Source organism: Nuphar pumila, chromosome 8 (assembly GCF_984573655.1).
Source record: "Nuphar pumila chromosome 8, dmNupPumi1.hap1.1, whole genome shotgun sequence".
In the NCBI taxonomy this organism is placed as follows: Eukaryota; Viridiplantae; Streptophyta; class Magnoliopsida; order Nymphaeales; family Nymphaeaceae; genus Nuphar; species Nuphar pumila.
The window spans coordinates 95,494,735-95,522,083 of NC_143256.1; the positions used below are offsets into that span (position 1 = coordinate 95,494,735).

Genomic DNA, 27,349 nt, shown 5'->3' on the forward strand with positions numbered 1-27,349 from the left:
AATGGACTTAGCATTATGAACTGTGACGTTTATTCTAGCTCAGCGACCGATCTTTGGAAAACCATAAATCGTAGGGCCACAACGTGGATGCAATGGGATAATACGTTCCCACGCCGAAGCCTAACAAAAACAATATTATTAGTAACATTACAACCTTCAATGAGATTAGTTTACAATTACTAAGTATGTAATAAAGAAATACATGAACAAATGACCAAAATTCTCCAACTGTTTTCGTATCATTACTCGCACGGTAGAGTTGACTATACAAGTGTGCGAGCATAACGTCACCCCAGACATAGTTGTCGACTTCGTATAAGTCTGCCAGGTACTGCAGTCACATGGAACTTATTCTCAAACCAGAACAATCGGAAAATAATATAAGACCAAAAAAATAAAGAAGGAAGTCGCGCAACTCTTGGTCAGCTGTTTCAGATGCACAAGTAGTAGAGTGACCTTCCCATTTATTATGAAAAAATAAGACTTTTATTGATGTGGACTTGATTCCACCATAAATACATTGACTCCATTTGTCCATCGACATTCCTAAAAGGGCCGTGCATTTTTCTCTTGCATTATAGTTTGAATGCCGTAATAGGACATTACTGTCATCGCACTTAAGACCAGTAATTCTCGCTACATCTTTTAGAGTCATGGTGATCTCAAAAGAATCAAACTGAAATGTGTTCATCTTATCATTCCACTTATTTACCAGGTGGGTCATGGTATTCCAGCAAGTTTCAAAATATTGCTGGTCCAAAAGGCCACCGAAGTGCATATTTCGTAATCGGCTCTTCTGATATGCACTTAGCTGACCATACCAAGACAGAACTACAGGCCATTGACACCGACCTCCGAGCTTTTCACCTCGTGCTTTACTTCTCCTGTGACCTCCCCGTAACAAAAAATAACATATTATTCCTACTAATTGTAAATTAGTTCCATTTGTACTTATAAATAATATTCTACTAATCGCTATAAATAATATTGGTTGCACACAAACTATCACAGTAATCGCTATACATATTAATACCTAACACAGTAATCGATGTACCAAAATCGCTAAACATATATTAAATCTTCACAGACAAGACAAATTTATTTACCTTGGTCGCTATTTTCTCATGTTCTTCCTCTAACCTAGGCCTTTCAGGTTGGTCCACTACCTCCCACTGTCTTTCCCTTTCCTTCTCTTCTGGCTTCAACCACTTCTTCTTTTTTCTCTCCTTCTTTTTCTCATCCTCCTTCTCCTTCATTTCTCTCTCATTTTTCTCGTCATCCTTCTCCTTCCTTTCTCTCTCATTTTTCTGGTCTTCCTTCTCCTTCATTTCTCTCTCCTTCTTTTTCTCCTCCTCCTTTTCCTTCATTTCTCTCTTCTTTTTCTCGTCCTTCTCCTTCTGTTGTCTTTCTTTCTCTTCCAAATATTGTTTTCTTCTTTTTTGCACTTCCTCCTCCTGCTTCTTCCTTTCTCTTTCCTTTTCTTCCTCCTCCTCATTCTCCTTCCGCCGCCTTTCTTTCTCTTCCAAGTCTTGTTTTCTTCTTTCCTGCACTTCATCCTCCTGCTTTTTCCTTTCTCTTTCCTTTTCTTCCTCCTCCTCCTTTTCCTTCCGCCGCCTTTCTTTCTCTTCCAAGTCTTGTTTCTTTATTTCCTGCACTTCCTCCTTCTGCTTCTTCCTTTCTCTTTCCTTTTGTTCCTCCTCCTCCTCCTCCTTCCATTGCCTTTCCTTCTTTTCCTCATCCTCCTTCTTCTGCCTTTGCATTTCCTTACCTTCCTCAAACTCCTTCTCCCTCCTTCGCCTTTCCTTTTCTTCTTCATCCTGAGTCTTATTCCGTTCCTTCTCTTCCTCCTCCTTATTCATTTGCTTTCGCCTCTCCTCCGCCTCCTTCAATAGCTTTGCCTTGTTTTGCCTTGCTTTATTCTCCAAGTACCTCATCTCCAATTCTGCCTTACTCTCCTCCACTACATTGTTAAAATGCCTTTCCCTCTCCTCCTCATTCTTTTTTTGTCTTTTCCTCTACTCTGCCTTCTCTTTACATTATCCTCCTTATTTCTTTGCTTTGCCTTCTCTTCGTCATCCTTCTTCTGCATTTTTCGTTCTTCAGAATTCTTCCTTTAATCCGCAAGCTCGATATCTGATGGATAATCCTTCGCATAATACAATTCCAAGGCTTTTTTCCTGTCTCCATCGTTCTCAATCTTAAGTATATTTTGGTACCTTTCAAAAACCTTAGATAGATGAGACTGACGGATCACTTCTCTAATACACAACCCATAGAACGACGGGGTATCTCTAATATGATGAGCCGCAAACATTGCTAACCTGCACAACACATTAAACGATCATCATGATTAGAAATTGTCGAAATGTTTGGGTTCATAAGTACACATCATTGTAATATTTATCAAACTTACAAATCGTTGTATAAGAAGCAACCTTCATATTGAATAACGAAACCTTACACGAAACTAACCGAAACGATAGGATTTTGGATATTCCAAATGTAGAGTAAGCAACAATAACAACTAATATGCAACAGAAGGTGGCAACGATGCTTCGACTACGCGTAAGACGGAAACATATGCTCTGAAACAAAGGAAAGGATGCTCTGTTGTACACAGATGAAAGCAAAGTATGCTCCGATAGAGTTTTCTGCTTAGGGCGAGAATGAATTGTTTTGAACTATTTAAATCCTACAACATACAGTTTGCTACATACGCAAACTTTGCGAAACATTTTGGCGCGATAACGATAGATGACAGTTTTGTCCTTTTCACGAACCGCCAATTCAGTTTTCTAGACGGAGAGCATTTATTTCTAGAATGGCGGTAAAGGGTGCTTAAGTCTTTGCGACAGTACCAAATTACGATGCAATATGATGCAGACACACATGGGGATACATGCCGGTCTGCATCTTATACATGGCGCTCTTTGGGAACACCCGAACATGAGATGGAGTACCGGCCCTGTTCGGGAGGAGAACATATAACCTGCTTACCTAAGGGAGCAACAAGAGCGAGATGACGTTGCAACACGGTAGACACTCAACATCATTTATTCCGTAATCACTTTGTAGCGGTGACAACCTGAGACTTTTAGCGGCAACAAAAATTGCTGCTAAAAGTGTTATTTCCGAATAAATGATGTTCATCACGCCGCTATTAGTTGCACACTTTAAAAAGGTTGTGTAACTATCACGAGATTTTTCTTTAAAAAATTCCAACTTGTTTTTTCGGCTCCCTCTTTTGCAAGCTATAGAGCCCAATGCTGGTGGCAAGTCGCACTATCATCCCTTTTAAGTTCTAACACGTTGGTTGATGTTTGTTGTGGTCCTCTCTCTCTCTCTCTGTGTAAAACTAAAAGAGAGGCAAGAAGTGATTGTCCGTGGGTAATGTGGTGCCATGTCCCATTAGCAACAAGTGTTTTAATGGGTTTTGGGAGCATTCCAAATGTCTTTAATAATGTTGATGGGCTGTAATTTCTTTAATAATGTTAACGAAATTTGTGTCTGATTTTTGGGGCTTCGGAATCTATGCTAAAATGGGTTTTGTGATGTTTTTTTATTTTATTTGTAATGGTAATTTTACAATGTTATTTTTGTTAGTTGCTAATGCTTAATGAGTTAATGACTATGCTTATGATTTTAATACTGGTATTGAGTCCGGAGCTGGGTTTAATTGGGTCTACTATAAGAGAAACCATACCCCAAGATGATAACTACATGAACCAGATCCGGACCATACCTGATAAAATAATAAATTTTTATTATTTTTATCGGGTCTTAATCGAAACTCCGGTCAGGTATAAAATTTCACTTATTATAACTGGGTTCATGTATTAATCGGCCCTTCAAATTCGGACCAAGGTTCCAATTGGGTCTTCTCATTTGTCATCGGACCCTATAGGGTTTGGTTCCGGGTCAAGTCTCGGTAAACCCGACCCGTTGACACCCCCCATTCTTAAAAGGCCACAAAAATTTATCACTATTTATGAAAAAAGACTAACTCTCTTGTTATTACATTCAACCACCTACTTCTGTGCTTCCCATTTATGTTTTAAAAACATTCTTGGATTGTTTTAAATGAAACAAAAACCACTAAAACCATCCTCATAATCTTTCTTTTAACAAGTTTTGGGCCGTTTATTTCACTCATAAAAGAAGGGGGTTGAACGTACTATTTAGGCAATATTTTTGAGATTAGTGACAGGCCAGGAAGGTTTCTGTGAATTACTCTAATAGAAAGTACAAAATCTAATGCAGCATAGTACAGATCTAATCATCTAATCAAGCAATTAATGTAAATTCCCGATCATCAAAACCCTAGATAATGCTGAAATTTCCGGGAAAACCATCGGTTGCCGCTCTTTATATATATATATATATATATATATATATATATATATAGAGAGAGAGAGAGAGAGAGAGAGAGAGAGAAAAGGACCGAGATCGCCTCAGTTTTCTAGATTTTATCTGAAGGGGATAGATCGATCCGTATCCTCACCCAACATCTGTATCGTCACCGGAGGAGCATCGATCGTACGATCTGACTTCGGAAATGTTCGGGTTTTCTCTTCCTCTTCTCACTTTTTCTCTGCGTCTCTGCGGTGGATTCGGCGTGAGAATTTAGGGTTCGACGCGAGGCCTAGAGTTTGCGTTTCTCGCGTGATCTTTGAATACAGCGTTGAAGAATTAGAGTTTTTCCTTCTTGCGGAGGAATTTCCAGTTTTTTGCGGGGTTTTGGGTTGGGGGGAGCGATGGCCGTGGAGGGAGGCGAGCCGGAATTGTCGCCGAAGCCGGCCTGGAAGTCTGTGGAGGACGACGATGAAGGCGAATATGAGAGTGATCCCGAGGCGGTGGTGCCGTTAGCGCTTCGGCGGAGGGAGGCGAGTGACGATGAAGACGGGGAGGTGGATGAGGTTCGTGAGCGGAGGGATCGGCGGGTGGTAATCGGATCGGAGGGGGATTCTGAAGGGGAAGGCAGGCCGGCGGCGTATGAGGAGGAAGAGGAAGTGGAGTTGGAGGCGGAGGGGGAGGAAGAGGAGGAGTTCGAGGATGGGGAGGAAGAGGTGGAGTACGAGGATGTCAGGGAAGGGGACGATGTTCGTCAAAGCGTGGTTGAGGTGGTGCCAACGGTGGTTGGTGAGGCAGGCGAGAGGGTATCTGGAGCCCGGGAGACTGAAACCGCACCTGCAGCGCCAGATTTTCTAGGGAAGAATCGGGCAGCGGGTTTGCCTGAGGAGAAGAAGGAGAACGAACCGTTTGCAGTGCCGACTGCAGGGACTTTCTACATGCACGATGATCGATTTCGTGACAATGGCGGTGCCCGCCACAGGTGTTTATCTCTCTGCTTGCTGATTACCCTAAAAAACTTGCCCTTATTCATTAAATCCGAGAACCTTCCTCTTGAATTTGTTATTAGCTCCGACAGATATAGTATCGGATGTTCATTAATCTGATTCTTTTCTACTTGGAGCTACTCATGGTTTTCTTCTTAAATTTTTATTGTTTGTGTTTTTTTTTCATTTGCCTCTTGCCATCTCAACAGTGGCTTGCTAATTCATCCCGTCGTTCTTGGTATTTTGGTGATGACAACTTAGAAGACACTTCTATAGGGTTCACAGGACACTTGTATATATCGAACTGTATGATGCAAAAGACATGTTATGGACCCTTTTATAGTGTTGAATCCACCCTAGTGTTGGATCCACCCAGTCAAGGATCCACCCGAGGAGCCGCCTAGCCTATCTCACGCAAGTTGGGACTCTGCAGGATTTATTAGAAGTCCATCCTAGCATGGAGTCCTACCCAGGTTGGGACTAAGGTGGGATGCCCCGTTCAATGCAATCCCATCGAGGGGGGGTATTGTGTTTGTTCATTTATTCTTTTGCCCCTTGTAAAGTCTATATTATAGATTTACTAGCTTAGTTATTTTCTTAATGAAATTTATTAAGAGATTTTTCTAAGCTTTATTCTTGGTTTTTGTTATTGTTTTCTAAGAGAACATATTCTTCCATCGCCTTTCTTCTACACCCGTCATTGACTTGGAGTGAATGCCTTTTTTCTCTTCCTTGCCATCGATCCCCATCCACCTCACGCTTCCCTGTGTAGCTAACAGGAGAGATGATTTTCTCTCTCCCCCAACGTTGCATGCCTCTTCCTTTTCTTTACCTATTTGTGTTTAAGATGCACCCTTTTGTTATCCTCTCGAGGTCGGATTTGTAGAATCTGTTCCTCCCTAAGGTCGGATTCTAACCGTGGCATCAAAGTAGGTCTGTCTCGGAATCCCGAAGATGCTCTCTTAACCGGAAGGATCTTCAACAACAAGGGCTCCAACCCTTCTCGACTTTGCACAATAGATCCAACTGCAACCAATCCCGACCTTAGAAAACCTTGAAAAAATTATAAAAAAAAATATTTTTACATAACTGATACCCCAGACCACATGACCAAATCAAAGCCCCTCTTAAACCCTAGCCTACCCCTCTGCACCAGCAAAACTTCGGATTCATAGCATTCTGTCCTGCAAGCAGGCAACACTTGACTTGGAGGGTGCAGTTAAGATGGATTCATCGTGGTGCAAGATAGACGATGCCTTGTGAGATTTGGAGTAGTTGCACGAATCAACTGAGTGAAGGAAAAGAATGAATATAGTTTGAATCATTTATTGTGCAGATCTTTCATCGTTCTTCGTGAGACCATATGAAGATTGTTAGAGAACGAATCTAGTTCTCCATGATGTGAATCTTGTTGGGAAGTGACCTTGCACGACGCCGAAATTACAACGGGATGAAGACTTCGCTGTTACGCTCAAAATCGCTAAGGAGTCCGAACTTTCAATCCTTCTTCTTTCTCAATGCTTTAGTAACCATAACTATTACTTTTAGTCTGTGCTTGTATGTTTTCATACTGCATTTATAGACATGAAAGGGTTCAAGTTTTGAGACACAACCCTGGGAGAAATCCCTTCATCCCCCAAGAGACATGTCTCTTGTATTGTGACTGTTGGAATGGCCTCCAAGAGTCACTTATGGCCATACGACCTTATATCTCCTACTTGGCCATAAGGGACTTCCTGTGTTTATATGCTTGTTCTCAAAAGGAACCTTGCATACACACTTTCCGATTTATCTTTACTCACCTTGTGTTTATATGCTTGTTCTTAACCGGAACCTTGCATGCACACTTTCTGAGTAATATTTACTCTCATTGTGTTTATATGCTTGTTCTCAACCGAAACCTTGCATACATACTTTCTGAGTAATCTTTACTCTCATTGTGTTTATATGCGTGTTCTCAATCGGAACCTTGCATACACACTTTCTGAGTAATCTTTACTCATTTACTACTTAGACATATTTGAGTTCCATCTGACTTACATGTTTAGTGAAAACATCCTCAGTGATTGCCTTAGTTAGCAGGTCTGCTACCATGTCACTTGAAGGAACATAGTCTACTGCTATTTTAGTTTTTATAAGCATATCATGAATATATTGATATTTAACTTCAATATGCTTACTTTTAAAGCAATCAACTCCTGTTTGTATTAGTCTTATAGCAGCTTTATTGTCACAATATAGTTGAACTGGATCTTTTGGAATGTCCAATTTCAACTCATTTAAGAAATGATTTATCCATATACCAAATGTGCCTGCCATGTTACAACCAATATACTCAGCTTTCTGTGTATGCTGTGCCATACACACTTGTTTCTTGTATGACCGTGCAATTGCCCCACCTCATAACATAAATATATAACCAGAGGTGGACTTTGCTTCATGTTTATCACCAACAAAGTCAGCATCTGAGTATCCTACAAACTTTAAACTATCTGACTGATAGCATAGTTTAAGTTCCTTAGTTCCCTTTAAATATCGAAAAATTCTCTTCATTGCTTCCTAGTGAGAGAACCTAGGATTACTTTGATATCTACTTACTAGACTTATATCAAAACTTAAGTCAGGTCTAGTAAAAAGCATTATATACATCAGGTTTCCAAGTGCCTGAGCATATGGAACATTCAACTTTTGTTGTCCATCCTTTGGACAGTCATTCTTACTTAGCTTTTGACCTTTTACTACATGAGTATCTTTTGCCTTAGTACTTTCCATTCTAAATTTTTTTAGAATGTTGTCAAAATATTTTTCTTGACTTAGACATAGCAATCTCGATTTCTATCTTTGTGGATTTTAATTCCAAGGATATATGAAGCTTCTCCCATATCCTTCATTTCAAATTGAGAACTTAACTATGATTTAGTCATATTTATCATGTCTATGTTATTTCCTGCAATTAATATATCATCAACATAGAGGGATAACACAGTAAACTTACTCCTACTATTCTTGGCATATACACAGTGATCCAGACTATTTGCCTCATAACCCAATTTGGTTATAGCATTATGAAAAGTCAAATTGGTGACTGCTTAAGTCCATACAAAGATTTATTTAACTTGTATACTTTATCTTTTTGACCTTTAATTTCAAAACCTTCTAGTTGCTGCATGAAAATAATTTTATTTAATTCACTATTTAATAAGGTCGTTTTCACATCCATTTGATATAGGTCAAGATCAAAATAAGCTACCAATGCCAAAATAATGCGAATAAATGCCAATTTGGCTACATGAGAGTAAGTTTCTTCATAATCAATCCCTTCTCGTTGAGTATAACCTTTTGCTACTAATCTTGCCTTGAATCTATCAATTGATCAATCTTCCTTGAGTTTTTTTTTGAGAACCCACTTGCTACCAATTGCCCTATATCCATTAGGCAAAGTGGCTAGTTCCCAAACTCCATTATTTTCTATGGAGTCCAACCCATCTTTCATTACTTCCTTCCAGAATTCAGACTCATTAGAAGCAATTGCATTTTCAAAACTTAAGTTATCAAGAGTTACATCCAAATTCATGGAATAACATAATTCCTCATTCAAGAATATATAGTAATCATTCAAATATGATGGAGGAGCTCTTGTTCTTTTCTGTCTAGTTATTGGTTGTGAAGTTTGTTTGTTATTCACAACTAGATCGTTATGCTCTAACTCTTGAATGGGTATCCCAAGATCATTTATGATATCTAGAAAAACATTATCATCTTCTGGATAAAAAATGCTTTATTGAGTTTTCAAGAATTCTACCTCTCTACTTTCTATAAATTCTTTTTCAGGATTATATAGTCGATATCCTTTTGATCCCTTTGAGTATCCCATGAAGATGTATTTGATAGTTTTGCTATCTAACTTATCTCTCATTTGACTAAGAATCAACACATGAGCAGATGACCCCCACTTTCGCAAATAACTCAAGTCTGGCTTTCTACCAGCCCATAATTCATGAAGAGTAAGCTTTACCGCCTTAGAAGGAATCTTATTCAGGATATACATAGCAATGCAAATTACTTCTCCCCAAAACTTTTTGGAGAGATTTGCATGTGTCAACATGGATCTTGTTATATCCATTAAGGTTCTATTCTTTCGTTCTACTACACCATTTTGTTGTGGTGTATAAGGCATAGTTGTATGAGGAGTTATATTATTGCAAAAGTTTTTAAACTCATCAGAGTTATATTCACCTCCTGTGTCAGATCTAATAACCTGGATTTTTCTTCCTAGTAATCTTTCAACTTCATGTTTGTATGCTTTAAACTTTTCTAGAGCTTCAGATTTCTTAGAAATTAGGTATATGTGTCAATACCTAGAGTAATCATCTATAAATGTGATGAAATATGATTTTCTTATATGTATTTATACGGTTAAAGGTCCACAAATATCTGTGTGTACCAGAATTAACAAATCACATGATCTACTTTCCTTAGGAAAGTGTTTTCTTGTCATTTTTCCTGATATGCATGGTTCACATTTTTTAAATTCTATATTTTTAAGGGAATATAATAATCCCATGCGAATTATTCTTCTCATTTTATTGACATTTACATGCCCTAACCTTTAATGCAATAAATATGCATCAACATTAAATGCACAATCAATATAAACAAAAATATTCATTGTATTACTCTATGTCACATAGGTACGGGTGCGGACCCGGGTGCGGGTGTGAATGCGGCGATGCGACACTTTAAAAAAGCATGGGTGCGGGGGTGCAGGGAGTATATATATATATAATTTTTAACAATTTTAAGTTAACACTATGTGTATTTGTGTGCATTTATGTATTTATATATATAATATAGATAAAAATGAACTTGATTAGGGTTAACTGAATCTACTTTTGGATAGAAATGGACCTCGGTGTGGTTGACTTCACCTAACACAAAGGAAGCTGTGTCCAAGTGTCGCACCCGCCTAGGTGCAGGTGCGACGCGGGTGCTGTGCCCTATTAGAAGAGTCCGTGTGACATGGGTATTACTTGTAGAAGGAGTTACATTAAGAGGAAAAAGACCATGGTTAACATCATAGCGACTCCTGAGCTTCATTTTTCATCTTTTTCAATAGTGACCTTGTCACCCCGAAAGCGGATTTCAAAGCTCTTTTTAGCAAAATCTCTCACTGCTAAAAGATTATTTCTCATAGAAGGTACATAAAGTATATTTGTTAGTAGGAGATTGGTCCATTCTGCTTCCTATAGGTCCCTATCCCGACCACATCACTATAGGCGTTATTTCCCATATACACCTTATGATTTTCAGGCTTCAAATCCTTCATTTCCACAAGTCCTTCCTTTGTCTTAGATACATGCCGCGTCGCCCCTGAATCAATCCACCACCCTGGAAGATCACTATATGCGATCAATGATTCAGACACAATGCTTACTAATTCTTGTTCTCCATTTATTTGCTTTCTTGGAGTTTCTTTCTTGGTTCTATTTGTGCAATTATTCTTGAAATGCCCAACTTTTCCATAAGAGAAACATGCTTCCCTGATTGCAGTCTTGGAGTTCTTGGTTTGCGCTGATGCTTCTTGTTGAATTTACAACAACAACAACAACAACTACGCCTTCATCCCAAAACAATTGGGGTCAACGATATGAACCAAAAAAGAAATTCATTTTGGGTCTTCCACATGAATCCTTTTCCTCCAATCATTTCTATCCAATGCCAAATTTATTCTTCTTAAATTTCTTGAAGAATGTGCCTTTAGGCTTGAACTTGTGAAAAGTTGCGGGGAAAGACTCTTGAGTATTCATAACTTATCCCCTTTTTGTTTTTTGACATATGCTCTTGCTCAAGAGCTAATTGCAGAGGGAGCTCTGTTAGAGTAAGGATTTTCTGGTTTAACCTCATGGCAATCGACACCATCTTCCATGTTGGAGGAAGACTATTTAATATGGTGGAGATTTGCATGCGCTCGGAAATATCATTTCCTGATATGGTTAAGTCCTTAGCCATTACCAACATTCGATTCACATGATCGACCACGTTGTTTGACTCTTTCATCCTGTAAGAGTTGTACTGTTCTAAAAGAAGTTGAATGTGGGTTTCTGAAGTCATATCATACTTTTTCTTGATTTCTTACATCATTCTCTTCGCAGTGTCAAAATCTTCAAATACTCGGATGAGATCATCTTGCATGAATGTTAGAAGAGTTGCTCGAGCAAGTTGATTGTCTTCAATAAACTTGTTATGAGCTTTCTTCTCTTCTTCAATCGATTTATCAATTAGTTAAGATTTCACATTGTTCAATCCGTATAGGGTATTGTCACGTGTCAATAGATATTCCATTTTTCTTCTCCACATTCCAAAATTTGTCCCATTGAGTTTTTCGATTTTGGATAACCCAGTCATGACTATTCGATTTGCCATTTTCTTAATTATAAACAAATATTAAAATTAAAGTATATTCCAACTAATATTTATAAATATAACTAGTTTTGATCATTTTAAACTAGTTTATCATGCAATATGATCTTTAAGTATGCAAGAAACTCACAAAAATTGCTAAATTTAAGCACTTTTTGACAAAGATAACTAGGTATTTTTTTTAAATCCAGAACCACTTTATTACAATTTCAGAAAGTATTAAGAGAGGTTTTGTGTAAACAAAAATCACAGAAACCTATTTCTGCAACTTTCTGAGTTTATCAAAAAAAGATAAACCTCTTTTCTGCAATTTTCAGAAAGGCAGAAGCCTTTTTAAGCAAAAACAGAAACAAAAATCTCAAAAAGATTTTTTTTGAGTTAAATAGAAAAATTCGACCCTCTTTCTGTAATTTCAGAAAAGATCAATGCCTTTCCAAAATTATGATTTTTTTTAGTTTAATAGAAAAGGAAGGAACCACTTTTCTGTAATTTCTAAAAAGTCAGATACTGTTTTCTATTTTTCAAGAAAAAGTAACCCCTTTTTCGAATTTGCAATAAATGTCAGGTTTAATCTGATTTTTTTTTAATAAGCTTTATATATTAAACGAAGGGAACCCGATTAGGGTTTCTTTTCATTTAAAAAAATATGTTCTAAGAAAGGAGGGGAGCTCGCCGCTGCCCGCCAAAACGGCATTGGTTTTTCTGGCAAGGGTTCCTCCGGCAACTTCCCCCGGCCCGTCCGACGATGCACAAGTAAGCACTACCTTTTCCCCCTTCTCCTTCCTTTTTTTTTCTTCGTTTTTGTCTGCCGCTGCAGACGGACCAAGGCGGTCTGGTGGCAGCTCACGGCGCCCGCCTCCCGCGTCTTCCTCTGACCTGTCCGGCGATGCCCAAGTACGCACACCGCACCCGACGGCACCTGACTTTCAGTCGGCGACAAGATGCCGCAACATACTAGGTGATTGGCGGTTGCCTGTTTGAAGACCTCCGTCGGCGAGGGTTTTGAGGGTTCGAAAGAAAAATCCGGCAACAACGCCACTATAGACACCTCAGCGGCGAATCTCAACAGTCACCGCCTTCTGCCGCTGCAATTTCTCTCCGGTGAGAGGGCGGATGCCAAAAAGAAAGAGGGAAGAGGGCAGCAACCGAACCCTTTCCCTCTTCCCCTGTGTTTTTTTTTGCTTTCTGCACTGTGACCGTGCCGTGAAAACAAGTGGTCCGGTCGGCAACACACTGCTACCCTTCTTCGTCAAGGGGCCAGGAAACCCCTGCCGTCCGACACACACACACACACAGAGAGAGAGAGAGAGAGAGAGAGAGAGAGAGAGAGAGAGAGAGAGAGAGAGAGAGAGAGGGCCACCACCGGTGTTCGTGATATTTTTCTTTTCTCTACCCGAAAAAAAAAAACAGAAGAGTGTCAAACACTTTCGCCTATTTTTTTTTTTCAAGTTTACGCAAATCAGGAACCCTTGGTTCACCGATTTGTTTAAATACGAAAATAGAACTAACCTCTTGTTTGTTTGTTTTTTTTCTTTATGTGCCTCTTTTCTGTTTATGAGTCTTTGTTGTGAAAAAGGTGTTCCGGTGTGGCGTCACCGCCGATCGATTCCTGCATCAACACACCTACACGCACAGGCTGCTTTCGGCAACACCGTCAGAGGTCTTTATCGAACTTGCGCAACCCGTGCTCTGATACCAATGTTGGGAAGCGACCTTGCACGGGGCCGAAATTGCAGTTGGATGAAGACTTTGCTGTTATGCTCGAAATCGTCAGGGAGTCCGAACTCTCAACCCTTCTTCTTTCTCATTGCTTTAGTAACCAGAAGTGTTACTTTTAGTATATGTTTGTATATTTTCACCCAAGAGACATGCCTCTTGTATTGTGACAGTTGGAATGGCCTCCAACGACCTTATAAATCTTGCATCATTCTTCGAAGAAGCCTGCATAACCATGCAGGCACCCTAATTGATTGAAGATGCCTATAAAACAAGGAAACTCTGCAAATCTAAAATTGTGCTAAACACTTAAGGGAATATTGCTTGGTGTGGTCATCAACCCTACTTCATTAAGAAGAAATTATGATCAATAAAGACATGCACGAGCCCACAATGAATCTGAATTTTCATTGCAAATGTTTCCAGGCCTTCATCAACAAAGAGCATACCATCTTTGATCCGAGCGGCAAGAATGTAGGTCATGCTGCAGTTCATAAAGGAGAGTCGCTTGGCGGACATATGGTCCTGCCCTATCTTGAAGATACTTCACCTCAACCGTCTAAGATTCTGGGGAAGAGGAGGCAGAGGAAGGATGGTCGCTTGTGTTAGAATGCTATGATCTCCAGGTTCACCTGTGCAAGAAAAGTGAAAACACGATAATGAAAAGTGTTCTCATTGTATTAGGGTATGAGTATTTAACTAATACATACTTTTAGGGTACAAAATACCCTTTAATAACAGATAGAATTACAACACTATGTTTGGATCTGGATCCGATCCAGTACAAAGGTCTGGTCTAGTCACTTCTTTTCAGCCTCCCTCAAGTTGTGCATGGTCTTGAACCATGAACAACTTGCTTTTCAAAAACCAGAATTTGTCCTTTGTGAGCCCTTTGGTGAAAATATCCGCAACTTGCTCATCGGTTCGCACAAACATAGGCTCAATCTCCTTTTCTTTAACCTTTTTCCTGACGAAATGTTGATCTATCTCAATATGCTTGGCTCGACTGTGATAGATGGGATTAAAAGACATATTAACGACACTTTGATTATCACACAACAGAAGTGATCGAGCAATCGGTTCTCCCATCTCTGTTAAGAGATGTCTTATCCATGTAGCCTCAGCAGTGGCAGCAACCATCAATCTATATTCAGCCTCTGTACTCGACCTAGCAACCGCCTTTTGCTTTCTACTGCTCCAAGACACCATGTTTGACCCAATGAAACTACAATACCCAGATACTGACTGTCGTTCATCTGGGTCACCCGCCCAATCAGCATCAACATAAATAATGATTTCATGGCCATTTTGATTTGATTCACTTTTCCTGTACACCAGGCCATCACCATCTGTACCTTTTAGATACCGTAGTATTTGCTTAACTGCCTCCATGTGCAGTGTATGAGGTTCTTGCATAAACTGAGATACCTGATTAACCGAATACATGATATCAGGTCTAGTAAAAGTTAGGTATTGCAGCATGCCAACTATGCTGCGATACTTAGTGGGATCCTCATATAAATCTCCTTCTTTAGAACTCAGTTTCTGATGGATGATACTGAGAGTTGCTAATGGCTTACAATCTTTCATGCCTGCCCTAGTAAGAATATCCATGGTGTATTTGTGTTGAGTAAGAGTAAGGGTATCACATGTCTTATCAACTTTCACCCCGAGAAAATATCGCAGATCTCCCAGATCCTTCATTTTGAATCTCTGATTTAATAGCGTCTTTACTTCCTCAATATGACCTCTGCAGTTCCCTGTGATAATAATATCATCTACGTATATCAATAGAAGAGTGGTAACATTTCATTTATTGTGAATAAATAATGAGTGATCTAGAAGAGATCGAGAGAAACCGTGCTTCTGTATTTCCAGTGAAAAACTCTCGAACCATGACCGAGAAGCTTGTTTCAATCCATAGAGTGCTCTTTTCAACTTGCATACATACTGATTGGCATCTTGTTCTGCGTAACCAGTGGGTTGCTCCATATAAACTTCCTCCTTTAGGTCCCCATGTAAAAAAACATTTTTTACATCTAGTTGACTCAATGTTCATCCATGTTCAATGGCTAGACTCAAGACAATACGAATGATCCCCATCTTAACAACAGGACTGAAAGTTTCATCAAAGTCCTGTTCTTGTTCTTGTGTGAACCCTTTAGCTACAAGTCTAGCTTTATACTTTTCAATGCTCCCATCTGGTTTATATTTTATCTTGTACACCCACTTCGATCCAACCACATTTCTATTTAGTGGTCTCGGCACAACTTCCCATGTGCCACATTCATGTAAGGTTTCCATTTCTTCATTCATCGCTCCAATCCATCTTCTGGAACTCGCAACTTGATAGAATGTGAGAGGCTCATCTTCTTTATTTATGGACATTAGGAACAGTTGAAAATCCAAAGAAATTTTTTTATAGCTTACCCACCTGTCAAGCGGATGTCGGGTCTGGGTGGATCTCCTGACGTCCAACATCTGTGGAGCGGAAGTAGAAGGACCAACATCGGTGCCAGGGATGGATGGGGGCCCTTTCTCACGCCGGGTGTAGACAATACCCTTATACCTTACTGGCTCAAAGTTTTGTGTAGTAACCTTTTCTGGTTGAGAGTCATCTGCTGATTCCCCACATACCTCTTCCTGCAACCTGTAGGACAATCATCCCTAGTATTGGAGAAGAGTTTTGAATTTAACCATGGATAATTCACCTCAACACTGGGACTAGGAGTGGCAACATGAAGGTTTGAATTAGCAGGTGTATTCTCAAAATTCATCTCGTCAAACACGACATTTCTTGATATTTTGACACGTTTGCTTAATGGATCATATCACCTATACCCCTTGAAGTCTTCAGCATATCCCAAGAACATGCACTTTAAGGCTTTGTCCTGAAACTTATGTCTCAATGAACCATCAATGTGAACATAGCAAACCGATCCAAACACACATAATTCATGATAGTCGGGATGAACGCCAAATAAAGAGAAGAATTGTGACTTATTTTCTAAAATAGTCATGGGAAGTCGATTTATCACATGGACTGTGGAGTGAAAAGCTTCTGTCCATAGGGTGATAGGGAGATTACTTCCATGCATCATGCTCATTGCACTTTCAACAATATGTCGATGCTTCCTCTCAGCAATCCCATTTTGTTGAGGTGTATGTGGGCAAGACACTCTTCTCTTTATCCCATTATGCTGAAGGAAATTAACAAAATCATTAGAAGAGAATTCACCTCCTCCATCACATTGAAAATTTAGAATGTTTGTAGATAAATGATTTCTGACAAAGGAATGAAATTTTTGGAACAATCCAAAAACTTCTGATTTGTGTTTCATAAAAAATATCCATGTATAGCGTGAATAACTATAAATGAAAATAAGGTAATATTTACTGCAAGAAACAAAAGCAATTGGGGCAGGACCCCAGACATCAGGACATATGACCTCAAAGGGCATTGAAGCTCTCTTATTGATTGAATTGAAAGGCAAAACACGACTCTTACATAAATGACAACTAGGACACTTTGTATCACTGGCTTCTGGACTCAGACTGGATTTAGGAATGAAATTATTCAAGACAAGTTTTTCAATAAAATGACGACCACAATGACCCAAACGACCATGCTAGAGAGTTGGCTTATTACATTCAGAAATGGCAGACACATAATCGGAAGAAACAAAAAATGGATGTTGATGGCGCTTTAAGGATGAACAGGCAGAATGAACTGAGAATGAGGAATCTTCTTGAAAGACGTACATGTTGCCTCGTCTCTTTCCCTCAGCGAATGTCTCCCTCGTGCGAAGATCCTTGACATAAACAGAAGAAGAAGTAAATTCAACTAAGGCATTAACATCATCAACAAGTTTTGAGACATAAACAATATTCTTCTGAATATTAGGAGCATGAAAAACATTTGAAAGATTAAGAGAAGATTTGGACATGGGTATAATGGCATTTCCAATATGTGAGATGGAGTGATGAGAACCATCTCTTGTGACTATGCTATTTTTTCCAACATAAGGAGTAAGATTCAAGAGCTTACTCGCATCACCCGAAACGTGGGTCGCGACTCCCGAGTCAACGTACCAAATACCTTTGTCATTTTGTTTCATGTTCAAGCTTGCCAATAGCAACTCCTTTACTTCTCCATCCCTCTTAGCCTCTGTTTGTGGGGTTTTCCCCTTATTTTGAGGGTTGAACAAACAATTTGCTTTAATATGCCCTTTCTTATTGCATAGGAAGCAAGTAGGAATGGGCCTTTGTCCCTGTATATTGGGCGTTGGAAGTAAACCACGACCTCCAAAAGCATTCCTCCCTTGTCCTCCCCTTCCTCGAAAAGAATTTCCTCCTCTACCTCTACCATAAGTCAGTCCGGTGGCCAGCACATCCTGAGTCCCTGAATGGGTATGGGTGTCCTCAGAAAACCCTTTCAGGGTCATTTCATACTGCAGAAGTTTTGCACGAAGATCTTCAAATTTTGGAAGCTCTGGGAGACACAACAAGGACGTCACCAGAACATGATAGTCTGACCCCAATCCACTCAAGGTCTGTTGCACTTTGTCTTTATCACTGACGAGACATCCTATAATAGTCAATTGATCTGTGATGCCTTTCATTTTATTCAGGTACTCCATAATAGACATTGAATCTTTCTTCAACATTTGAAATTCTCGCTTGAGAAAAACGATTCTCGCTTCAGAAATCTGCGAATATGTCTGAACTAGATTGGCCCATAGTTCCTTGGCTGAACAATCATCGGGAATGGCTACAAGAACTTCTTGTGAGAGTGTTGAGGTGATGTATGCCACTAATGCTTGATCTCTTTTCACCCAAGCAACATAATCTGAATTTTTGAAAAGAACAATAGATTGCGCCCCTTTATCGTCCTGCTTTTCCTGCGAAGTGAACTTTGGAGGGGGTGAGACTGTGGAAAAGTTGAGTCCATTGGAAGATATTGTGGGAAGAAAGAGAAATTTCAAGAAAATTTTCTGAACCAAAATTTTAACTCACAAGGAACTCAGTTACTTGAATATTCTGTCCTCTTTTTTTTTTTACAGATATATTGTATTCGGGTATGATCAGAAAGGAAAACTGATCAACTAACTGAATATCAACATTAACGCAGTTCCAGATTAAGTAGAAAGATGAAACGAGAGTATGAATATTTCAAGATGAAGAATATTGCAGTCTGATATAGCAGAAATATGAATTTCAGAGAGTATAATATTCAGATCGACAGTAAAGAAAACTGACTATCAACAGGAAAAAGGTTCCAGATTAAGAAAGAAAAATAAAAAAAAACATGAAAGACAGGAATACGAGTATTTCGAGATAACAATTATGCAAACTGAAAACTCCCAAACATTAATTTCACCAAGCACAGGATTCTGGTCGACTGCCAGAAACGGATTGATGTCTCTTCACGTCGAGAGACTCATAAAAAAGACGTCAAGAGACCCAAAACGAGGATCCTTTGGTTTTCGAATAGGTTAACTGATTCTGAATCTCTAGAGATTCAGATCTGAAGAAGAGAGTAAGTCTGTTATGAAGAAGAGATAAGAAAAGGAAGACGTTGACGTCCTTACCATATCTGGAAACAGAGAAGAAAAGGGAGAGAAGACGCTCAAATCTGGTTCTTACCAGATCTGCAAACAAAGAAGAAAAGGTGGAGAAGACGCTGAAATCTGGTTCTTACCAGATCTGCAAACAGAGAAGAAAAGGGGAAGAAGACGCAGAAATCTGGTTCTTACCAGATCTGCAAACAGAGAATAAAAGAGGGAGAAGACGCTGAAATAGGGTTCCTACCAGATCTGCAAACAAAGAAGAAAGGTGGGAAAAGACGCTGAAATCGGGGTTGAGGAAAAATCAGATTATCTTCTCTCTGTGATCATTCCTTCTGAAAAAAAAAAATCTCAGGCCCAGTCTAACACTGCTCTGATACCATGTTAGAATGCTATGATCTCCTGGTTCACCTGTGCAAGAAAAGTGAAAACATGATAATGAAAAGAGGCTGCAGAAAAAACAACACGATAAAGTGTTCTCATTGTATTAGGGTATGAGTATTTAACTAATACATACTTTTAGGGTACAAAAATACCCTTTAATAACAGATAGAATTACAACACTATGTTTGGATCTGGATCCGATCCAGTACAAAGGTCTGGTCTAGTCACTTCTTTTCAGCTTGGTCATGGAAGTGTTGGTCCAATGGACCAGAAGTAGAGGAGACGAAGCGACTTGGGAAAATGAAGACTGGCTGACGGAGTTCTCGCCTTGAGGACAAGGCGTGTTTGAGAGGGGTGGATTGTTACAGAGCCTTTTCTGCTCCAGGTTTGACTCAGAAGATTCGCCTCAGTGTTGGATTCGCCCAGTCCAAGATCCGCTCTAGAGGAGCCGCCCAACCTATCCTACACAAGTTGGGACTCTACAAGATTTATCAGAAGTCCATCCTAGCTTGGAGTCCTACTTAGGTTGGGGCTATGGTGAGACACCCTCCCTGAAATCCCATCCACGGTGAGATTGTGTTTGTACATTTACTTTCTTGCCGTTTGTAAAGTCTATATATAGATGTACTAGCTTAGCTATTTTCTTAATGAAGTTTGTTCAGATATTACTCTAAGCTTTGTTCTTGGTTCTTGTTCTCCTAGTGAATGTATTTCTTGTTAAAATGTACCTCCCAAAATCTTTGTTGTAAGTATAAATATATATACTTATATACATAGAGATACATATATATATATATATATATTATATGTATATGTATCTCTCTCTCTATATAAATATATATATTTATATATTTTATTTTACCCGAAAGGGCATTCTTGTAATTTCCTTTCTTGCGCATATTCCATTTGTAATATGTTGTAATTTTTCATCTTTATTTTTTGTATTTCCTTTTTTTATTTTTATTCTTTTTTTCTTTTTCATAAAAAGGTGCATTGGGGGTCCCCCAATAGAGTCGTTGGGGGCCCCCCAACAGTCACAAAAGTGACCGTTGGGGGCTCCCCAACGACTCCTTTGGGAGCCCCTTTGCACCTCTTCCTTCTTGTATAAATAGGGGTGTCCCCCCTTGTTTTTCCTAAGCTTGAGAGTCTCAAGCATTTACTTTTTTTCTATAAAATACATGCCTTAAGTGCATGTTTGCTACTTTTATGCTTTTTGCGTATTTTGTTCAAGTGTTGTGAGAGTGCCTTCGTGCACATCTTTTATAAAGTATTATGCTTGTATGCGTACTGTCTCTTCATAGACAATTTCACATGGTATCAAAGCACGGTTGGTGATAGAGGATCGTGGGATTCTTCTCTTTTCGAGTGCCTCGAAAAACGTGCATTCAGATCTTTGGAGGTTGAAGTGGTGGATCTTGCTTCTCAAATATTTTAGAAGAATCTTGCGCAAGCTAGAATTTGAAATATTGTGTTGGTACGCGCTTTCTCCCTTCCTCTTTACCTCATAATGGGCGAAAAAGAGCCTCATTTTACGCTTGGCTTCAAATTAAATGGGTCCAACTATCATGTTTGGGCCGAAAACATGGAGGCTCACATAAAAGGATAGGGGCTATGGGGTTATGTGCAAGGCACAATTCCGGAACCGGAACCGGAACCCAAAATAACTGAGGTAAATGGAAGTGAAATCAAGATTCTTGAAGGAGAAGAAAGGGTCAAAGCTCTTGAAAAATATTCTAAGAAGCACGATAAATGGGAAATGAAGAATTTCAAGATTCTTTCTTGGTTCTTTTCATTCGTTGAAACTAAGATCAATGCCAACATTATTAAGTTCAAAAAGGCATCGGAAGCTTGGCACTATCTTGAGAAGATGTATACATTGAGGGATCTATCTCATAAGTATTATCTTCAGAAGAAGGCTCTCTCTCTTACTCAAGGAGAAATGACTATTAGGGAATATTTTGCCGATCTTTCCTCCATTTGGGATGAGCTTGCCATGCTTGAACCAAAATGGAGTGGAGAGGCAATTGAACTCCGTCATAAGCAACTTAAAGAAGATCGGTTCTTCAATTTTTTGAATGGGCTAAGGCCCGAATTTGAGCAAATAAGGTCTTCTCTTCTATCCTCATTTACTCCTCCCTCTCTTGAAGATGTACTCACCAAATTAAGTGGTGAGGAGAGTCGTATGAGTTTATGTAAACAAGGATCAAGTGTTCTTGTGGGTCCTTGTAATTATGAAGAAAACAATGAGGTCAATGCCGTATCAAGACCCGGGAACAATGTAAAAACCTATCGTCCCCCTCCTTTTAAACCACAAAATCAAGGTGAAAATGGTGGGCAAAGAGGAAAAAGGGACTATAGCAAAATTATTTGTCATTTTTGTAAAGAACCCGGACATATCAAACCCATATGTCCCAAATGGAAAAAGCTTCTCGCAATGGCTACCACCGGTGTACCACAAAAGGAGGAGGCATCATCAAGTGGGTCACTCTCTTTAAATCAAATAGTGGAAGCCCTTCAACCTCTCCTCAAGGGAGCTACCTCCGGTGCCGCCGTGTCTACTTTATCGTTTCCAGGTAAAGTCTCTTGGCTTTTGGACTCCGATGCATCTTTTCATATGTCCCTAAACATGTTTTCACTATCCGATTACTCAAAAAATATTTCTCTCTTTTGTTTCCACTGCGGATGGAACCTCTCTTGAAATTAAAGGAATAGGTAATTTTGAAACTCAAGATTTTTTTATTCCAAAAATTAGATTTATACCTAAACTAAACTTAAACCTTCTCTCTGTTTCTCAACTCTCGGACCATGGTTGCGATATTAAATTCTCTTGTGATAAATGTTTAATACAGGATCGCCGGTCCGAGAAATTGATTGGGGAAGACTTTAGAAAAGGAGACTTATACTATATATACTATATGGAATCTCTTCAAGTTCCAAAATCTTTTTGTAATGTTGCCCAAAACAAAAATATAAATGTGTGACACAAAAGACTTGGTCATATTAATATCACCAAGTTGTCTTATTTACATTTTGCAAAAGACCTATGTAAAAGTTCATTTTCTTGTAATGATTGTATTCTCGGAAAAATGCAAAGTTTACCCTTTGAGCAAAAAACCATGTTCTCCTCTAAAACTTTCGAAATTGTTCATTCGGATGTTTGGGGACCCACACCTGTTACTTCAAAATGAGGCTTTTCTTATTATGTCATTTTTGTGGATGATTTTTCCAGATATTCGTGGATCTATTTTCTTAACTTCCAACATGAAGTTTTTCGTGTTTTAAAACCTTCTATTCAATGATCAAGAATCAATTCAACAGTAACATAAAGATATTTAGAAGTGATTCTGGAGGAGAATATCTCTCCAATCAATTTAAAGTATATCTTGAGGATCACAGAATTGTCCACCAAAGGTCTTGTCCTAAAACACCTCAACAAAATGGGTTGGCCGAAAGAAAACATAGGCACATCATAGAGACCACTAGGACCCTTCTTATTTCCCAAAACATTCCTAAACTTTTGGGCAGAAGCAACTCTTGCTTCTGTTTATCTGATAAATCGCTTACCATCTAGGATATTAGGAAAAATATCTTCTTTTGAGATATTATATAAGCTTGAACCTGATTATAATAGTTTACGAGTTTTTGGGTGTAAGTGTTTTATACTTACGGATAAGAACGACAAACTCTCTCCCAAGGCTATCCCTTGCGCCTTTCTTGGATATTCCGAAACTCAAAAAGGGTTTCGTTGTTATGATCTTTGAGATGATAAGTTATATGTCTCTAGAAATGTAACTTTTTTAGAAAATGAAAGTAGCTTTGAAAAAAATGTTTCTCAACAAGAAAATTTTGATTATTCCTTCCTATTTGACTTATTGTGTAGTAATGATGATATATCTAGTGATGACGATGTATCATCAAACCATGATGAAGAAAATGATGGTGATGTTGGTGAACATGACTCACTCAATGAACAAGATAGTAGATTTTCAAGTGACCCAATAACCTACTCTCGTAGAAACCAAGACACCTTTAGAAGTGCTATTGACCAATATAGTGAGCTTGGTCCTACCCTCGATCACCGAAGATCTGAGAGGAATAGGAGACCTCCAACTCGTTTTGTTTCTTTTGATTCTTTCTCACCCTGATATAAGGCTTGTCTTAGTGCCATTCACTCTTATTTTGAACCAAGGAATTTTGAAGAAGCTAAAAAATGTATAAAATGGCAAGAAGCTATGCAAAATGAACTTAATGCCCTTAAAAGGCCTGGAACTTGGGATTTCCAAACTCTACCCATAGGAAAGAAATCTATAGGATGTCGATGGGTTTTTAAGGTTAAAACTAAAAGCAACGGATCTCTCGAAAGGTATAAGGCTCACTTAGTTGCTAAAGGATATGGGCAAGAGTATGCAATTGATTATGAAGAAACCTTTGCTCCTGTAGCCCGAATGGTGACAGTTAGATGTCTTATTACTATTGCATCTATTAAAAATTGAAACATTTTTCAAATGGATGTGAAAAATGCTTTTTTAAATGGTGATCTTAACGAAGAAGTATATATGGATGCCCCACCAGGCATGAAGATTCCTAAAGATAAAGTTCTTCGTCTTCGAAAGACCCTCTATGGTTTGAAACAGGCCCCCAAAGCCTGGTATGACAGGTTTACCAATGTAATGTTGGAAAATGGTTTTTCCTCATGTTATACTGCCACTGTTCTATTTACTAGAAAATCTAATGCAGGGATTGTGATACTACTACTATATGTTGATGACATGTTAATTACAGGTGATGATGTTCAAGGAGTCAAGGGTATTAAGTCCGTCTTGACTTCAAAATTTGAGATGTCAGACTTGGGTTTTCTGACATATTTTTTTGGAATTGAGGTTGTCTATTCACAACGTGGTTATTTTCTATCTCAGTCTAAACTTGCTTATGAGATTATTGATAGATCAGGAATTTCTGATGACAAAGTATGCGAAACTCCTGAAGTCGTGGGATAAAAAATGAAGATTGATGACGGTGTTCCTCTAACCGATCCTACTCCTTACCGGCAGTTGGTAGGTTCTTTAATGTACCTCAGCATTACTCGACCCGATTTGTCACATGCTATACACATTGTCAGTCAGTTCCAGCACACTCCTACAACCGTTCATATGAGTGATGTCCTTTGCATCATCAGATATTTGAAGGAGACAGTAAATAAGGGAGTATTTCTATCTTCTTCTTTTGAATTAAAATTACTTGCTTATACTGACTCAGATTGGGGATGTGACCCTAGTAACCGTCACTCCACCACTGGTTTTTGTGTTTTCTTAGGTGAGTCCTTAATCTCATGGCGATGTAAAAAGCAACAGGTCTCTCTGTCATCCACTGAAGCCGAATATAGAGTCATGACATCTACCACCATGGAAATTGTATGGATTCGACGCCTTTTGGAAGATATGGGAGTGTTTATCAGAGAACCAACAAAGTTGTGCTGTGACAATAAAAGTGCAATTTATATTGCCAAGAATCAAACCTTTCACGAGCGAACAAAGCATATAGAGATGGACTGCCATTATGTCAGAAAAGAATACTTGAAGAAGGCCATTGATCTACCATACGTGACGTCTGAGTATCAACTTGCAGACTTCTTCACAAAAGCTCTATGTTCGCCCAGATTTCATTTCCTTCTTGGCAAACTTGCGGTTATCGCACCGTAAGTTTGAGGGGGGGTGTTAAAATGTACCTCCTAAAATCTTTGTTGTAAGTATAAATATATATACTTATATACATAGAGATACATATACATATATATATTATATGTATATGTATCTCTCTCTATATATAAATATATATATTTATATATTTTATTTTATTTTACCCGAAAGGGCATTCTTGTAATTTCCTTTCTTGCGCATATTCCATTTGTAATATGTTGTAATTTTTCATCTTTATTTTTTGTATTTCCTTTTTTTATTTTTATTCTTTTTTTCTTTTTCATAAAAAGGTGCATTGGGGGTCCCCCAATAGAGTCGTTGGGGGGCCCCCAACGGTCACAAAAGTGACCATTGGGGGCTCCCCAACGACTCCTTTGGGAGCCCCTTTGCACCTCTTCCTTCTTGTATAAATAGGGGTGTTCCCCCTTGTTTTTCCTAAGCTTGAGAGTCTCAAGCATTTACTCTTTTTCTATAAAATACATGCCTTAAGTGCATGTTTGCTACTTTTACGCTTTTTGCGTATTTTGTTCAAGTGTTGTGAGAGTGCCTTCGTTCACATCTTTTATAAAGTATTATGCTTGTATGCGTATTGTCTCTTCATAGACAATTTCACATTTCTTCCTCGCCTTTCTTCTACGCTCATCATCGACTTGGAGGGAATGCCTTTTCTCCCTCCCTTGCCGTCGACCCACTATCTACCTCACGCTTTCTTGTGTGTAGCTGACCAGGAGAGAAGACTCTCTTCCCCAACGATGGTGCCCCTTCCTTTTCTTTACCTATTTATGTTTAAGACGCCTCTCTTGTTGCCCTTAAGGCTGGTTGCCACTTATGACTATCCTCCTCCTTTATCCAAGCTTGGTATTGGCATTAGTACGGTTGAAACTGCCCTAATGATGGAGTTAGGAAAAACAACATCCATCTTATTATGCTATCAACACGAAATGAACGGAATTAAAGGGGCGAAGCCGGACCTCTGCCAACTTTAGTGCTAAACAACCCCAACACAAAATTGCAACTTTTGTCTATCTTATCTTCTGCCTTCGCCCTTTTTTACTAGAATCAAATCCAGTCCAGCTTTGCAGTTTGGACTAACCATTTTTTTTCCTCCCAAAATAAGAGCTTCTTCTAGGGACATTTGAAAACTTCGACCTATAAATTATGAGTATTATCTGTACCACATCAGTCACTTTCTAAATCTTGTTACCTTTAACTTAACCCTCTTATTCTATTTGATTTTCAGTTCGTGCCATTTGATATAGTTATCATGGTAGTCGTCAGGATTATGTGTTATCAAGTGTACTTTAAGTGTAAACCTTTGTGGTGCTTAGATGCAGCTTATTCAGACAAGTGGGTTAAGGTGGAACACCATTGAGCTCAATGCAATATCCCACGTTAACCACTTCCTGCGTAGATGTGTGCATCCAAATATCCTACAAAGGTTTTGCCCCTTTATCATTGAATATTTGCTTTTGCTGTCCGTGGATTTGTTTCCCGTGGTCATTTGATGGAGTATAACCTAGTTTGTTACTGAACGATAAGTGATTGTTGTGATGTTTGTTTTTGGTGTCTGTCTTCAGAGGCCCTTGTGTAGTGCAGTTGAGGTTTTTTTTTTCTTGTATAGTGCTTGAGTGGATAGTTATAACATATGCAGGCGTATTCCTGGTGGACGAAAGCTATGGGAATCTAAGGATGACCGAGCATGGGTTCATGATAGGTTTGAGGAAATGAATTTGAAAGAGGAGCAATACAATGAGGTAATTTACTGTGGATTTTCTAGCAGTAACATTACTAGGATAATCTCTTTTTTATTTCCAACCAATGGGTGCTTTGTTTTTTTTTCTTGTCTATGAGAAGTCAGGGTTTTTTCTGTGAAAACACAATTTACATTCAAGCTCTTATGGCATTGCTTCTAGCTGGAAATCAAAACTGATTCATTTTACTTTTGTAGAAAAGAAGAGGTTCCAGAGGGAATTTTAGAGGGCATGGTAAAACTAGGGGCACAGAACGGGGCTTCACAAGAGGGAACAGATCTAGAAATTACGACGAGAATAAGACTGACAGGACTCCAAATCAACCACAGAGAAGTGTTAAAGGCAGAGGGCCAAGGAGGTATGATGCTGCAAAGAATAATGCTGATACGCTGCCATCGCATGACAAGCAGTGAGCACTATAAATCCTTTTCCTTTGGCGGGTTAATATAGTCAAGTGTTAGATATGGCTGTCATTTTTT

General features: G+C 38.9%; 1 protein-coding gene across 7 annotated transcripts in view; it reads left to right on the plus strand.

Moving 5' to 3' along the window:
- Positions 1-4,418: 4,418 nt before the first annotated feature.
- LOC149830022 (protein MLN51 homolog) overlaps positions 4,419-27,349 on the plus strand; it is a 47,280-nt gene continuing 24,349 nt past the window's right edge. For all 7 annotated transcript variants that reach the window (XM_090016257.1, XM_090016259.1, XM_090016260.1 and 4 more), the window contains exons 1-3: positions 4,419-5,332; positions 26,771-26,873; positions 27,068-27,279. In XM_090016257.1, the coding sequence (XP_089872383.1) occupies positions 4,755-5,332; positions 26,771-26,873; positions 27,068-27,279 (893 nt within the window). In that variant the 5' untranslated portion in view covers positions 4,419-4,754. The remainder of the gene's footprint in view (positions 5,333-26,770; positions 26,874-27,067; positions 27,280-27,349) is intronic.